General features: G+C 42.1%; 2 protein-coding genes and 2 pseudogenes across 2 annotated transcripts; 1 reads left to right on the top strand and 3 right to left on the bottom strand.

Annotated features, from left to right (window-relative positions):
* The first annotated feature begins 82 nt into the window (after positions 1-82).
* Positions 83-6,120, top strand: tm7sf2 (transmembrane 7 superfamily member 2). The gene is made up of 11 exons (XM_021618616.3): positions 83-332; positions 719-786; positions 932-1,128; positions 1,238-1,292; positions 1,631-1,825; positions 1,938-2,041; positions 2,144-2,263; positions 2,457-2,625; positions 2,731-2,811; positions 3,348-3,470; positions 5,110-6,120. The coding sequence occupies exons 1-11, from the start codon at positions 238-240 to the stop codon at positions 5,268-5,270; spliced, it is 1,368 nt and encodes a 455-aa protein (XP_021474291.1). The 5' UTR covers positions 83-237; the 3' UTR covers positions 5,271-6,120.
* Positions 6,088-6,720, bottom strand: LOC110533999 (zinc finger HIT domain-containing protein 2-like; annotated as a pseudogene).
* A 99-nt stretch (positions 6,721-6,819) lies between these two features.
* LOC149980026 (uncharacterized) lies at positions 6,820-7,954 on the bottom strand (annotated as a pseudogene).
* Positions 7,955-8,932: 978 nt separating this feature from the next.
* On the bottom strand, positions 8,933-10,618 carry mrpl49 (mitochondrial ribosomal protein L49). The gene is made up of 4 exons (XM_090186762.1): positions 10,462-10,618; positions 10,071-10,221; positions 9,565-9,689; positions 8,933-9,367 (listed from the first exon to the last, which is right to left on the bottom strand). The coding sequence occupies exons 1-4, from the start codon at positions 10,570-10,572 to the stop codon at positions 9,221-9,223; spliced, it is 534 nt and encodes a 177-aa protein (XP_090042888.1). The 5' UTR covers positions 10,573-10,618; the 3' UTR covers positions 8,933-9,220.
* Between the last annotated feature and the right edge of the window lie 5,495 nt (positions 10,619-16,113).

The raw sequence follows: 16,113 nt of genomic DNA, 5'->3' as shown, positions 1-16,113 counted from the left end.
TAATGTTTGCGTATGTGTTGCGTGAGTACTTTCTCACGTCATAAGCAAGAGTTCAGTCTCTAGCAACCAATTAGAGCGCTATAGAGTAAAAAGGTGTACATTAAATTTGACCATCACTTTTCTCGGCCCTATGATATATGTGGTTACCGCCCCAGCGTAAATTTGATTGGTTTAACGCTCCCCTCTCCATGCTCTTCTGATGACCATGGCTTAATCCCATTGGTTTAGAGATGGGTCATGTCAGGGGGGTATCTTTGGGGGCAGTTCTACGCACGCGTTCTTATCGTCGCACTGTACTTGTTGTTTGGCGTGAGTATACATGAGGAATACAGGTGAGTGACGCTATAAATTATGCGATGTTGGGAAAAAAAAACCTTTTAAACGTCCAACGCAAAAATGTTCTCTTTAGCTGCTATCTATTAATGCGCATGGAATTGTTTTTCTGTGATGTAACCTGTCTATGTTGTAGTATGTCTACATTGTGTCATTCAACCGAATCGTATCCTCGTTACGCTAGAGAATAACTATATAATAACTATGGCAGAGTTATGTTTTTATTTCTCAACATCAACAATAAAGTAGGACATTATAGTAGTCACTAGAGTCTATACTAGTCCAGTTCATTCAGAGAATATGAGATAAAGGTCGTTATTGCTACCTATACACATTTGTCTTGAGCATGCACTCTACCAGTGTCCTCCTCTTAACATTTTCACAGGAGACAGATAATGAAGTTCAACAAACAAAAATCCCCACAAGCAGAAAAGGAATTTGGGGGGACTTTGGGTGAGTTGAAGTTTGTTTGCTTTATTAAAAAGAAAACACATTTTGCATGTTCAGTTTTAAATTGGCATATTGCAATCCCATTTCCCACCCATTCTCTTCTCACCAACTTCACTTCCTTGGTCTCTCTTCCTCTTCCCCCTTGAAGGTGCCACCTGTATACCTGTCTTCTTGCCCCTGACGGTACTTTACCTGCTCTGTGTATGTCGCTCCCCTGTGGCCAGCGTGCTCCAGTGGCCCCCTGTCCTGCCCCCCACAGCCCAGCTATGGGACCCTCTGGCCCCTGTTCTCATACTGGGCTGGATGGCCCTCCAGAGCTTCTTTTACCTGCTGCCTATGGGGAAGGTGAGACGAGCTGTTCATTATGAATACCTTTGAGTTCTGGAGTCCTTGTCTCTTGACTACGTTGTCATGTGAGGTTTGGCTGATACACATATCTCTGTCTTACCTGCAGGTGTCTGAGGGGATGGTGCTAAAAGATGGCTCGAGACTCAAGTACCCCATAAACGGTACTGTAGGGTTGGCGGGTGCAGAAATAAAGCTTTGAAGTAGTGTGTTCCAATGTGTACAGTTTCGATTTTAGGCAGGTTTGCTTTGAGCTGGATGCGAAGAGTTAACTGGTTATGCTTTCCTTTCATCTACTGCAGGTGTCATTGATCTTGAGCTATGCAGGCCATTAGTCCAAAATGATTTATCTTGTTGCAAGCTACTCAGTACAAACTCAACTTATTTTTTTTGTGTGATTCCTTCTCCCAACTAATTATCTATTGTATCTATCCCTCCCACCTGCTCCCTCACCCTTTCTAGCTCTGTTTCTATCTTTCTCTATTTCTCTCTCCCTCTACAGGTTTTCATGCCCTTTGCATCACAGCTGTGCTGTTGACATTGTCACTATGGCTGGGGATGCCTCTGGGGTATCTCTTTGAGCTGTTGTTGCCCCTGGCAGTGTGTGCTATTGGGGTGTCATTCCTCCTCTCCCTCTACCTCTACATATCCTCCTTCTGGGCCCCTCACCATGCCCTCGCCCAGGGGGGAAACACAGGTAAGGGTGGTGCAGGATGAGAGAAGTAACATAAAATATCAAGTAAACAACATACATCAAAATGCATTACAGGTTTTCCTGTATAGGCTCACGCCTGCTATATCTCACACAGGAAACCCCCTGTATGATTTCTTTATGGGACGAGAGCTGAACCCGCGGATTGGAAGCTTTGATCTGAAGTATTTTTGTGAGCTGAGACCAGGTCTGATTGGCTGGGTGAGTGGAAATGGAGCAAGGGTGACTATATAATATGAAGTAAAATATAATTGTGTTGATATGTAAAAAAAAATCTGATCCAACATACTCTCTTCCAATTAGGTGGTGATTAACTTTGGGATGCTAATGAAAGAGGTGGAGCTACGGGACTCCGCCTCCCTGGCCATGATACTGGTCAACGGCTTCCAGCTGCTCTACGTGGCGGATGCTCTGTGGAATGAGGTGAGAGGACAGTCCACCGGAATAGCTAGGAAATAACAGTGGTATAACAGAGTGATGCCAATTGAATGTGTTGTGGTGTTACACTGCAGATGTATATTGAGCCCTAAAATTTGTTACATTTCTGCAGTGCTGTATGTTTAATTTGACAGTGTAATATAGTTTCTTGACTGATGCTCTCTCTGTGATGTGGCAGGAGGCTGTGCTGACCACCATGGACATAGTGCATGATGGCTTTGGGTTTATGTTGGTCTTTGGGGACCTGGCCTGGGTTCCCTTTACGTACAGCCTGCAAGCTGCCTTCCTGGTCGTGCACCCACAGTCCCTTAGTCCTCTAGGAGCCACAGCTATAGTCACATTGAATGGTAAATCATGTTTTAAGATGTGGGGTGGGAAAGTGTGCATTCTTCACTTAAATATTTGTTTGTCCCCTTATTAATGGAATGTATTGTATCTCTTCTTGTCATTAGGTGCTGGGTATTATATCTTCAGAAAATCAAACTCCCAGAAGAACCAATTCAGACGGGACCCTACGCATCCCAGTGTTTCAAGTTAGTATTCAACTTCTTGATTCGATTTCCTGGCATGGCAACTTCCACACGTTTTTAGTTTGGAATTAATACACTTTTCTTAAATCAGTTTAACAGTTTTGAGAGGATTGAGAGGATGGATAGAATTGGGCCATCTCTCTGATGACATCTTTATTACTGGCTGTTTCAAATGTTGTTTTCCATAATGGAACAAAGTGCATAATGAATACAGTGGACGGTAGGAGGCAACACAGAGTCGAATCTGGCCCCAACAGAAAGAGCAGATGGAGTGTGAATCATTTGCAATCTGATCTCTCTCAAATGGGGCGGCAGGTAGCCTAGTGGTTAGCGTGTTGGACTAGTAACGAAAGGTTGCTAGATCGAATCCCCGAGCTGACAAGGTGAAAATCTGTCGTTGAACAAGGAAGTTAACCCACTGTTCCTAGGCAGTCATTGAAAATACAAATTTGTTCTTAACTGACTTGCCTAGTTCAATAAAGGTAACGCCACGTCCAAAACGAAAGAAAAATATATATAATTTCCCCCTGTGCCTGTAGAACTGGAGACTATTGCCACAGCAACTGGGAAGCGCCTTTTGGTGTCTGGCTGGTGGGGCCTCGTACGCCATCCAAACTACCTAGGAGACCTTCTCATGGCCCTAGCATGGTCCCTGCCGTGTGGTAAGTAGAGATCAAATAGACCCTCTCTGCATCCAGCCAGCACGTCAGACCCCTTGACTTTTTCCACATTTTGTTACATTGCAGCCTTATTCTAAAATTGATAAATATATATATATTATATATATTATCATTGATCTACATACAATACCCCATAATGACAAAGTAAAAACTGTTTTTTTAAATGTTTTTTTTATTTATTTTTTACAACTAACAAAACTATCTTATTGACATAAGTATTCAGATCCTTTACTCAGTACTTTGTTGAAGAACCTTTGGCAGTAATTACAGCCTCGAGTCTTCTTGGGTATGATGCAACAAGCTTGGCACACCTATATTTAGGGAGTTTCTCCCATTCTTCTCTGCAGATCCTCTCAAGCTCTGTCAGGTTGGATGGAGAGCGTCACTGCACAGCTATTTTCAGGTCTCTCCAGACATGTTCGATCTGGTTCAGGTCCGGGCTCTGGCTGGGCCACTCAAGGACATTCAAAGACTTTTCCCGAAGCCACTCCTGCATTGTCTTGGCTGTGTGCTTAGTGTTGTTGTCCGGTTGGAAGGTGAAACTTCGCCCCCAGTCTTAGGTCCTGAGCGCTCTTAACCAGGTTTTCATCAAGGCTCTCTCTGTACTTTGCTCCGTTCATCTTTCCCTCGATCCTGACTAGTCTCCCAGTCCCTGCCGCTGATAAACATCCCCACAACATGATGCTGCCACCACCATGCTTCACTGTAGGGATGGTGCCAGTTTTCCTCCAGACGTGACGCTTGGCATTCAGGCCAAAGAGTTCAATCTTGGTTTCATCAGACCAGAGAATCTTGTTTCTCATGTTTTGAGAGTCTTTATGTGCCTTTTGGCAAACTCCAAGAGAGCTGTCGTGTGCCTTTGACTGAGGAATGGCTTCCGTCTGGCCACTCTATCATAAAGGCATGATTGATGGAGTGCTGCAGAGATGGTTGTCTTTCTGAAAGGTTCTTCAATCTGCACATAGGAACTCTAGAGCTCTGTCAGTGACCATTGGGTTCTTGGTCACCTCCTTGACCAATGCCCTTCTCCCCCCATTCCTGATTTTTGCCGTGTGGCCAGCTCTTGGAAGTCTTGGTGGTTCCAAACTTCTTCCATTTGAAGAATGATGGAGGTCACTGTGTTCTTGGGGACCTTCAATGCTGCAGAAATGTTTAGGTACCCTTCCCCAGATCTGTGCCAGATCTGTGCCTCGACACAATCCTGTCTCGGAGCTCTACGGACAAGTCCTTTGACCTCATGGCTTGGTTTTTGCTCTGACATGCACTGTCAACTGTGGGACCTTATAAAGACAGGTGTGTGCCTTTCCAAATCATGTCAAATCAATAGAATGTACCACATGTGGACTCCAAGTTGAATCAATGGTGATCAATGGAAACAGGATGCACCTGAGCTCAATTTTTGAGCCGTGTAGCAAAGGGTCTGAATAAGGTATCTGTTATGTTTTTAATACATTTGCAAAAATGTCTAAACCTGTTTTTTGCTTTTTTATTGTGTAGCATTGTGTGTAGATTGTGTAGATCCATTTTAGAATAAGGCTGTAACGTACCAAAATGTCAAGGGGTCTGAATACTTTCTGAAGGCACTGTATTCTGATCCTATGTACTGTATGTCTTGTTCCAGGATTCAACCATCTTCTACCTTACTTTTATGTTGTGTACTTCACTGTCCTGTTAATTCACCGAGAGGCCCGTGACGAGAGGCACTGCAGGGCCAAGTATGGCCTGGCATGGGACAGCTACTGCAGGCGCGTGCCCTACAGGATCTTCCCCTATATCTACTGAGCTAAGCTTCGACCGAAGCAGTCAGGGCAGAGCCGGGGCCCGGGAGCATGCAAGGGATGTACACTGCATATGATGGCCAGCTGTGTTGTATAAAGTGCACTTTCTGAACCTCAACAGACTAGACTGAACAATAACTACTGAAATGCTGTCTTTTCTCTGTAATAATGAATATGTACTTTACACATGATGACTGTGGAGAAAATGGCACTTCTGACTCTATATAAACTGGCCAGACAAGCTGACAGTTTGGCCCAGCGGCTTTACCATTTGCTCACAGTAGTGATGTCTTTCTAGTGAGTCTCAAGCACGATCAATCTTGAGCATTAGCTTTCATACTGATCTTTCCTTTCTTCCTCAAGATTGGACACTATGGACTGGTTTCCCAGACACAGATTAAGCCTAGTCCTGGACTAAAAAGCATGCTCAATGGGGAATCTCCATTTAAAGTGTGTTTTAGCACAGGAGTAGGCTTAATCTCTGTCCAAGAAACCAGCCCTACACTTTATTTCAAATGAACAGATGAGTCACATTTCAGTAACTGTGGTGTATTAGCACTGATCTGAAAGATATTCAAATGATCAGGAAAATGTATGCATGTATTGAAATGGTCATGTTGGACGTTATTTGGAGTGACGAGTGTTATCCTGTTTCTTTAATATTTCAAAACTGAAATTGAAGCCTTAAGTTTACCTTAACGTTATTGCATAACTTTGTTGTGAATTTTTACAACAACAAAAACCCAATAAACAATAGTAATTGCAGTCAGAATAAATGTTTACAAAATTGTATGCAAACAAGTAATACCAGTCTGGCACTGAATTTGAATTCATAATAAATTGGGTAAATATGAGTCTCTTTATTAACTGTTATAGAATACTAAAACATTCTCAATCAACACATCCTTCACTTTTCTTCCGTTCTTCAACTCGTCTCCAAAGCACTCATCTCATCCTTCTTCCTGTGCTCTCTCCATAACTCAGCAGCCAGTCTTCTCACCTCCTGGGTATTGTCAGACCCCCAAGCTTGAAAGAACTCACATTTCTTATTTCAAATACTTATTTCTCATATCCCCGTTCATCTCCCCCTTTGGGCAGAGCTGCCCTGGCCTGGGATAGCACAGTACGGAGTTCTCTCAAAGCTGCCAAGCAATATCCAACATCATCCTGCTTACTTCTCCCAGTCAGAATATGAGCCACGGATTCCACAGCTCTGGCTGGGGTCCTCTCGGTCAAAGTAACCCCCTGGACAAAATGGCTGCCTCCCCTCCCTGAAGGGCCCCCCGAAGGGAGCTGAACACCCTGCCTGAGCTCAGAGCCTCGGACACAGTCAGAATCATCTGGCAGAACTCCTGAGTTAGGTCTGACTCGATGTCACCATTGATCATCAGGCATAGGGTGAAGGTGTTGCCAAACAGAGCATTGACCAAGCCATTGCAAACAAGAGGGGGTGGATGAGGTCACAGGTAGGATTTTGTCATTGACTGGAAGCACATTAATGCTGCTCCCACTAGGGTTTCCACAGGGGGACCAGAGCCCCTGCAGCCCCACCCTTCACCAGATTTCTGAACTTTTCCTTCTCCTGGCTGCTCAACAGGTCCCACAGTGCCTCTTCTGAGAAAGCATCGATATTCAGCCCAGAGAGTCTGTCAGAAAGTCCAGATCCTCACTCTCTCCAAACCCCTTCTCCATGTCTGCAGCGACTGTCTCCAATATTTGCAGCGACCACCTGCACTGCTTCTTCATCCTCGTCTCCTAATTTTTTGAGTTTGGTTAAAATGTCCTTAATCTCCTCCACACCCACTTCCCTAGATGACTGAATTTCTGCTAAACTGGAGAGGAGCTCTATAACCTGTGCTCTTTCCTTTGTCTCCTCACTACCACCCATTTCCTCAACAGCCTTTAAAACACTCCATCCCTCCCTCTTCCCCATGTTTCAGCCTAAGCAGAATATCCTACATCTTCTTCCTCCCCCCACTCTCTGTATCTCCCATGTGTTCAGCTTCTGTAAAATAAATTCCTTATAGAATTCCTCTGAGCACACGGAATGATTTGTAGTTCGGTAGTATTCCAGTCCACAGTTAGGTTCATTGTATTGTGGACAGGTATAGCAAGAGGGTTTGGATAAGCACAGCCTGCACACTTTGCTTTGTGGTATCTGTATGATCAGCATCTCCATTCTCTTTCCCTGCAGCTGGTGTCAGAAAATCACTGTTATTGGTGATTACTCTGGCAGGAAGTTCAATTCCATCTCTAGTGATAGTATCAGACTCCGTGTCAGTCCATTCGGTGCTGATCCCTTGGTCCAATGTCAGTCAGTAATTTCCTCACGGATGGAGGGATTCTCTAAGTATTGGATTCATTATTTTGGGTGGGTAAATGAGTTTCTAATTCTGATTGCATGCGGATGTAATAATGTTGAGTGAAACGATGAACGTCCAATTTGCCTGGAAGGAAAAATATTTTTGCATCCGAGTTCACTCACAGCATTCAACGTGAGAGACAACTTGGTTCACTGGGGCCGTACCTTAAGTATCAGTACATCGTCAGACACATGCAAATTCCGATATGGTACAGTAATTCTAATTAGCTCTGCGTTTTATCAACCTCAAACTGTCAAATAATTAAAAGTGTGAGACTTAACTTTGGAGAAACTCCTACCCTAAATGGTTTCTGAGTTTGTAGCATATCCGTCGTAAAACGATCGCAAAAGCAACTAACTGGCAGACATGGAAGATGCATTATGAAATGGGGTGCGTTTCAGTCACAAGCTGTGTTTCCTTTAACTTGTCAACATTTAGAAAGTTTGCATACAAAATAGATACGGTAATTGCCTGCTAGTGTGCGTTTCCATTCAACTATCTTGGGTTGATAAACTGCTGGACATAATGACGTTACACCTATATAAAACTTTTTTTTTTCTCGCAAAAACCTAGTTTCGAATGACAAGTATTTCCATCACCCATTTAGGAAAATTCCCCATTAATAAATTGGCGCCAGCGTGTATGCCCTCACACCTGTGTTTCATGTCTCTGGTAGCCCACCTAAACCAGCATGGATAGAATAATATTTCCCATATTTTTCATGTCAACGATCGCCACGAGTCCACTCTATGGTAAAATTTGCACTCCTGTAGATCTTAAATAATTGCATGGTAACTTTTCAGCCAACCAGAAAAGGCCAAGCAATTCAGGCATTCTTGAAAGTTAAAATATATTTTTATAGTTTCACATGTTTATTTGCAAGCATTAGGCATTTTTAATTAAATGTAGAATTGAGTTTATAGTGATATCACATGCTCCACGTACCTTCAAATGTCGGCAATAATTACTATTCGGAAAACACATTTCATCATTTGTCGCAATAAGAAAGTTGGACAAAATAATAATTCACCTGTCGAACGGATAAAAATATTATCGATCTTCAGAAAACTATCTGCAGTTCCCATGAGCATTGCAAGGATTTTTTGTTTTGTTTTTGACATGGCTTTTTTCGAATAAACATGTGCCAATGGAAACCTGCCTACATAAACATCACAGTATCGTTCGAGATTACTTCCCTCAAGTATAATTTCCTATATATATATAAACACCACGAACAGCCATGAAAAATGTGTAATACACCAAATCGTAAATTTATTTTTCAGTATTGACTATACCACACAGGTAATGGTGATATTTTATTGCAATAAAACGCAGCCCCCCCCCCCCCCAAATAGGAAATGGCCATTTTATAATTTTACTTTCAAGTATGCTTATCAGCTGAGCGTAAAGTGTTCCATACAAATATAATTGACATGGAGCACATCTACATAAATAAACAACTGTCTCTTTATTATCTATTCTATTTCAATACAGGGTTCATTTCAAATGGTTGGGTTTCATGTAGAAAAGTATGCACTCTTCTTCTCTGACAACTGTTCTGCAACAGTTTACCCCCTCGCCAGCGGTCCAGTTAGAATCCTTTCTCCACCAGCCACTCCTTCAGCTCTGTATCAAAGTGACCTTTGACCCGAAGTGTCATGGTCACCTCATTGACCTGTGTTGGCAGGTCTTTGCCAGTAAGCTGTTGCAGGTACTCCTTAACATCCTTCTCAAGAGCCTGACGGGAGAAAGTAGCACCATTAATCAGGAGGAAACAATTGCATATTGACAGGAAAACACAAGATTCAACCCAGGTTTTGCTAGATAAATATAAAGCTCTTATACTTCCAGTCAGTCATCCATACTGATTTGCAATTCCGCCAAAGTTAAAAAAATGTTTTGACAGAAGAACCATAGAAATTCTGTCTCGCTCACCCAGATGTCCCCTTCAACCTTGCGTACAAGGGTTGTCTTGCGGCTGCCATGGGTGAGGTCTGTGTAGACAGGAACATTGTGCATTCGGGAGCGACGGATCATGTACGGCAAAGCAGGAGGTACCTCTATACAATTTTGGGTTAAAGGGGGTAAGGAAAAGATGGAAAAACATTTGAGGTTAACCATAAAGTAAATGTCACCTGCTAGGTTAGTCTTTGATCATGACTTAGTTCCATTACACATAAGAGTCATTGGACAAAGGCGTCTTCTGTATATGGGATGGGATGGGGGTGTTAAGAGTCCCGACGCTCAGTCTGAACATTAACATGAATCACTAGCGGTATGGTTTTGGAAGCATAAGGACCTTCTTTCATTTCACCGAAAAATATACTGTCGGCTGCAACTGGCCATATTTGCACGTTTACAGAGCTTGATTACGGAAAACAGACGGAAGACAGTTGACTACCTATGCTAATTAGCTATCAATCTCCGGTGTCAAGCTTTACCTGATGGAGGAGTCCAGCCAGATGGGGAAGGGCCGTCATGTTTAGGGGGAATGGGCACTCGTGAAGGTGGGATCAGTCGTTCCACAAATTTGTATTCTTCTGTAGATTGTAATATCCCAGTATTTGCTTCTCCAACTGAGCTACACAATGTCTGTTTTTGAAAGGGGAAGAGACAGGGAGAAATGTATTCCTGCATACCCATGATAACTCATTAATGAAAAAAAAAACAATCCATCCCAATTCCACACATTACGCATTGCTTGACATTGACACGAGCTAGCTAGCATCCTTGATTTCATGCTAGCTAAAGTTTGTTACTTCGATTTGACCAACATTTCGGCCATGTAAATATATTTTTTATGAATATATTGATGTCAAATAGCCAACTCACTCGTAACCCTATCGTAGTATTTGGAATCCTTGTCGTGTGATCGCAAAGATTTAAACTTGCCCTAAATCTTCTGCACAACATTGCGGATCTGTGTATGAAGGGGAGCGACATGTTTCTTTTGACCACCACACGTGGGCGGGATCAGAGAATACAACGTCATAGGTATGCGCAGTTAAATACGTCCTTTTCATTCGTAAACTGTGTTCGAATACTCATACTAGCAGTACTATTTGTGACGTAAATTGAGTATATAGTATGCTTATTGGTCATAGTATGGATATAGTTCGCATGCCACAAGTTATCGATGTCCAACGAGAGCAGATACGAATTCGTTGCTTTAACTAATTATGACAAATGTTAAGAAAATGTTGAACAATGTAATAAAGTAAATTACGTTACACGTTATGTTGGCTGACAATTTGTAAGCTACGCTATCCTTAGGAACCGCATAGCATGTCATTACAGCAGTATGTACCGGGTATGTTAGCTACCTACTGTAACGTTAGTTGGCTACTAGTACATCGAACTTGCCAGTGTATTTACTTTATGCTATCTAACTAACTACCCAACATTTATTGACTTGATTATTCACATCATTCATAGGAACAACTGATGAATTTACAAATGCTCAACACCGGTTGGATGTGGTAGGCTGTCATTGTAAATAAGAATTTGTTATTAACTGACTTGCCTAGTTAAATAAAAAAAAGACATGTAAAAAACAAAATGTGGCCCGCATCAGTAAAAGTCGGCAAAAAAAATCCAGCAACACGGTTACAGTCACCAATGCTCTGCATAAACTGCCTAACCAGCTCTGCTAGGGTGATTAAAATGATCAGAGTGAAGTATTCTCTCATTTGTGTTTGGAAGTAGCTAGCCAGTTAGCTTGGGTGCTTGACTGCCATTGTGAGGTCAGAATGCTAGGAACAACCCTACTCCTCCGCCAGAGCATCCAGTGTGCACTCTGAACACTCAAGAACGAAATCTTTGAATTTGTGAATTAGCTTACTCTGGCTCTCCAGGTTGAATTTACAAGTAGGTTGCATAGCAACAGCATCAACTTCCGGTAGACAGGCAAAGCACACTCAACTGAAAGGATACAGTTCGTTTACAGTATACTAAAATGAACTTATAGTATGTAGTATACAGTATGTTATTATGGGTATTTGAACACAGCTTTAGTCAAGACCATAAAGATAGAGGACTCATCTTTGTATCTGTGCCACTATAGCATCTGTGACAGCAATTGAGGCTATCTTAATTTTAAAGTTGTTCATTTTCTTCTTCACGATTGGCTCATCCCTCCTTATGACCCAGTTGGACATGACTCCGTCAGGGTCACCAGGTGGGATCAGCCAATGAAGTTGGAAGTCCCACCTAGTTGACTACATTAAAATCTGCCTGTGTTAAAATGGTGGATGCCCTCAATGGTGTTGCCCATGCTAATATGGCCTTTTGGTCCAGATGACAGGTGGCACGCTTGCTGACCTGCGACTTTTTGGTGAGATATAAAATACATTTAAACTCTGTGTTGTAACATACACTACATGACCGAAAGTATGTGAACACCTGCTTGTCAAACATCTCATTCCAAAATCATGGGCTTTAACATGGAGTTGGTCCCTCCTTTGCTGCTATAGCAGCCTCCACTCTTCTTGTATCCTGTGCATGTGACAAATATACTTTGATTTGACTAGCCAGAGTCTCTTGATATTTCCTGTCGACTTAAATGTCAACAAGGACAACTTCTTAATAGGCGATATTTAAAATATCATGAAACTTGAGTCCCTTTGTTATTAGTACACTGTACAAAGTATGTGAATTGAGCTATTTTAGTCACACTCATTGCTGACAGGTGTATAAAATCGATCACACAGCCATGCCATTTCCATAGACACACACTGGCAGTAGAATGGCCTTACTGAAGAGCTCAGTGACTTTCAAAGTGGCACCATCATAGGCTGCCACCTTTCCAACAAGTCAGTTCATCAAATTTCTGCCCTGCCAGAGCTGCCCCGGTCAACTGTAAGTGCTGTTATTGTGAAGTGGAAACGTCTAGGAGCAACAACGGCCCACCTCTGTCATCGTTAGCAACCCTAACTACGGAGATCCAAACTGCCTCTGGAAGCAAGGTCAGCACAATGACTGTTAGTCGGGAGCTTTATGAAATTGGTTTCCATGGCAGAGCAGCCGCACACAAGCCTAAGATCACCATGTGCAATGCTAAGTGTTGGCTGGAGTGGTGTAAAGCTCACTGCCATTGGACTCTGGAGTAGAGGAAACGCGTTCTCTGGAGGGATGAATCACTCTTCACCTTCTGGCAGTCTGTCGGACTAATCTGGGTTTGGAGGATGCCAGGAGAACGCTACCTGCACCAATGCATAGTGCCAATTGTACAGTTTGGAGGAGGAATAATGGTCAGGGGCTGTTTTTCATGGTTCAGGCTAAGCCCCTTAGTTCCAGTGAAAGGAAAAATCTCAATGCTACAGCATACAATGACATTCTAGAAGATTCGGTGCTTCCAACTTTATGGCGACAGTTTGGGGAAGGCCCTTTCCTGCTTCAGCATGACACTGCCCCCCATGAACAAAGCAAGGTCCATACAGAAATGGTTTGTCGAGATCGGTGTGGAAGAACTTGGCTGGCCTGCACAGAGCCCTGACCTCAACCCCATCGAACACCTTTGTGATGAATTGGAACGCCGACTGCGAGCCAGGCCTAATCACCCAACATCAGTGCCCAACCTCGCTAATGCTCTTGTGGCTGAATGGAAGCAAGTCCCCGCAGCAATGTTCCAACATCTAATTGGAAGTCTTCCCACAAGAGTGGAGGCTGTTAAAGCAGCAAAGGGGGAACCAACTCCATATTAATGCCCATGATTTTGGAATGAGATGTTAGACGAGCAGGTGTCCACATACTTTTGCTTATGTAGTGTAACTTGTTACTTCAATACATTTATATTATATTAATATTTGCACATAAAGGAGTTTCCACCTCCATTTCTAGAATAATACACTTTACAGACATAAAAAGATCCCATCGTGTCAAACAAACAAATTGTCTGTCGGCATTTATATAATTGTACCAGCATTTCATGTTTCCATCAGCCCGGTCGCAACTTTTTCCATGCATCAGCGAAGTCATCCGCATTAAATGGTTGGATGGAAAACTGGTTATTGAAAGGTATTCAGCTCTTTATTTTCTTCCCTTCTCCCCAATTTTGAGGAATTGGAAGGACTGTCCTGTGATAACCAGGTGGTGTGCCCCTGCAGGGCAATGCTGTGTTCAGCCAGTCTGCACTGGAGTTCAGCACACTTGAGGTTACCCCCAGACTATTGGGAGGCAAGTAATCAATAATTAAATCTAGTCCTTAATTGAAACAATAACCAAATGGTCACCCCAGCTCTGTTTCGGTTCAAAGCTGAAGGATGTGCCTGGAGAAATGTAACCACTCTCAAATTCATTGACAGCCATGGATGCAAGAACTGACTATCTACAGTATGATGTAAAAATGATCGTTTTAACCATGTTTTGAGGCTATACCGTGTTTGTTTACAAACATTGGAATAAAAAAAGCTTACATTTTGGGTACTGATGGGGTAGGAGTTGAACGATGTTCAAGAAGCACTGCAACCTGATCTCAGAGTATTTCGTATTATTCTGTACGTAAATCCAAGACACTCCATTTAGTATGTTATGTGTTAATTTGTGGATGTTCATCACCCATTTTGTATGATATATATATATATTATTATTTTTTTAACTAGGCAAGTCAGTTAAGAACAAATTCTTATTTACAATGACGGCCTACCGGGGAGCAGTGTGTTAACTGCCTTGTTCAGGGGCAGAACGACAGATTTTTACCTTGTCAGCTCGAGGATTTGATCTAGCAACCTTTCGGTTACTGGCCCAATACTGTAACCAATTGGCTACCGACCTACGAATTACAAATCTTATTATATGTTACGAATTTGCAAAACGTATTATATGATACAAATTCTAGCTAGATGGCTAAGTTTAGTTAGGCTAGGGGTTAGTGTTAAGTTTAGTAGTTAGGTTAAAGGGTTCGGCCACCCATCCACCTTGACAAACCACCATAATTTAGTTTTTGCCTTTAGTAACCATCGATCTTATGTAACCATACTAAATGTAATATATCATACTAATTTGAATGTCCCAGATTTATAGTTACTATGTTACATCTAGTCTGAGACCAGGCTGGGCATTTTATAAGTTGTATTTCATATCATTCATTTAAAAGTTACAAAAATAATTATGTAGCAACTAAGGATCTAGCTTTTAGAACATTGCTGTAAATACCTGAAATTATTCAGGTCTGATTCATTTATTTGTGTACCATTATTTCAAGAGATTATTTGGAGGGGCTTACTTTGATTCATCTTTCCCATTTCCTTTTCCTATCCCAGTCCAAGCTCCTTGGCCAGAGCATGGAATGTCAGGGGACCTACTCCCAAGGTAGGATTTTGTGTTTAATAGAAATTAAATTAACTACTAAAATGAATGTGGCATATTCTACATGACTTGCATTTCTGGCAAGTTTGCTTTGAAGACGCCACACTTCTGACCCTTTGTTTTTAACCATTCTCACAGGTGGACAAGCAGGAGAAGAATTAAGACTGGTAGGCTAAAACAAAGATCCAATATAACAGGCGCTTTCTGAATGTGGTACCAAAATTAAGCAAGGAGGGACCAAACACCAACTCATCAAACTATTTCCCCCAAAGCCTGTCTGCTGTGTCTCACCAGTCGAACATTGACATGACCATTCACACATGTGAGCAATGGACTTGGACCAGGTTCTGTCATTTGGAATTACATTTGGAATTGGGCTGATATTCACTGTGATTAAATATAATAAAACTCAGTGAGGAAAGAAAGTGGTACTCTGCACCGATTTGATGGTTCTATTGCATTGGGAAAATTGAGCAGTTGTATGACAGGCTGTCCTTCTGGTCGTGGTTAAGAACCAGTGATGAAATGGACTCTGGCATGAACACAAGGTAGTTCAAATGCACATTCTCAATTTATTTAATGTATTGGACAACGTTTACAAGTCACACTGACAGATGATATGAGAATAGTCTTTGGCCTTATCTCAACCAGTATGCCAAGATCACTATTTTCTGCTAAAGTGATCTTGGATATGACCATGGTTTCATATCTAACAGGGAGGATGGATTATACTTCAACACCTTCAAAAAACATATCTGACAGTAGGGCATCATCACGTCTTCCTGTGTGATTTCCCCACTGGATCAGATATGACAACAATTCTCCAAGCAGCCAAACCCGAAACAAAAATATTGAGTTATGACTGCACCTCCAACACAAAGGCCGTGTTCTTACTCTTAATACTCTCTGTCATGTCTCAAGCATTTCCCGTAGAGGTTGTCCCACCTTGGCGCATCACCTTTCGGGCGGCTAGGAACACATACAGTGGCTTGCGAAAGTATTCACCCCCTTGGCATTTGTCCTATTTTGTTGCCTTACAACCTGAAATTAAAATGTATTTTTCGGTTTTTTTTATAATTTGATTTACACAACATGCTTACCACTGAAGATGCAAAATATTTTTTATTGTGAAACAAACAAGAAATAAGATAAAAAAAACAGAAAACTTCAGCGTGCATA

This window comes from Oncorhynchus mykiss, chromosome 10 (assembly GCF_057628025.1).
Source record: "Oncorhynchus mykiss isolate SJ-2025 chromosome 10, ASM5762802v1, whole genome shotgun sequence".
NCBI classification, from domain to species: domain Eukaryota; kingdom Metazoa; phylum Chordata; class Actinopteri; order Salmoniformes; family Salmonidae; genus Oncorhynchus; species Oncorhynchus mykiss.
Note: the sequence above shows the minus strand (reverse complement) of the source record. Positions and strands in the feature narration are given on the sequence as shown.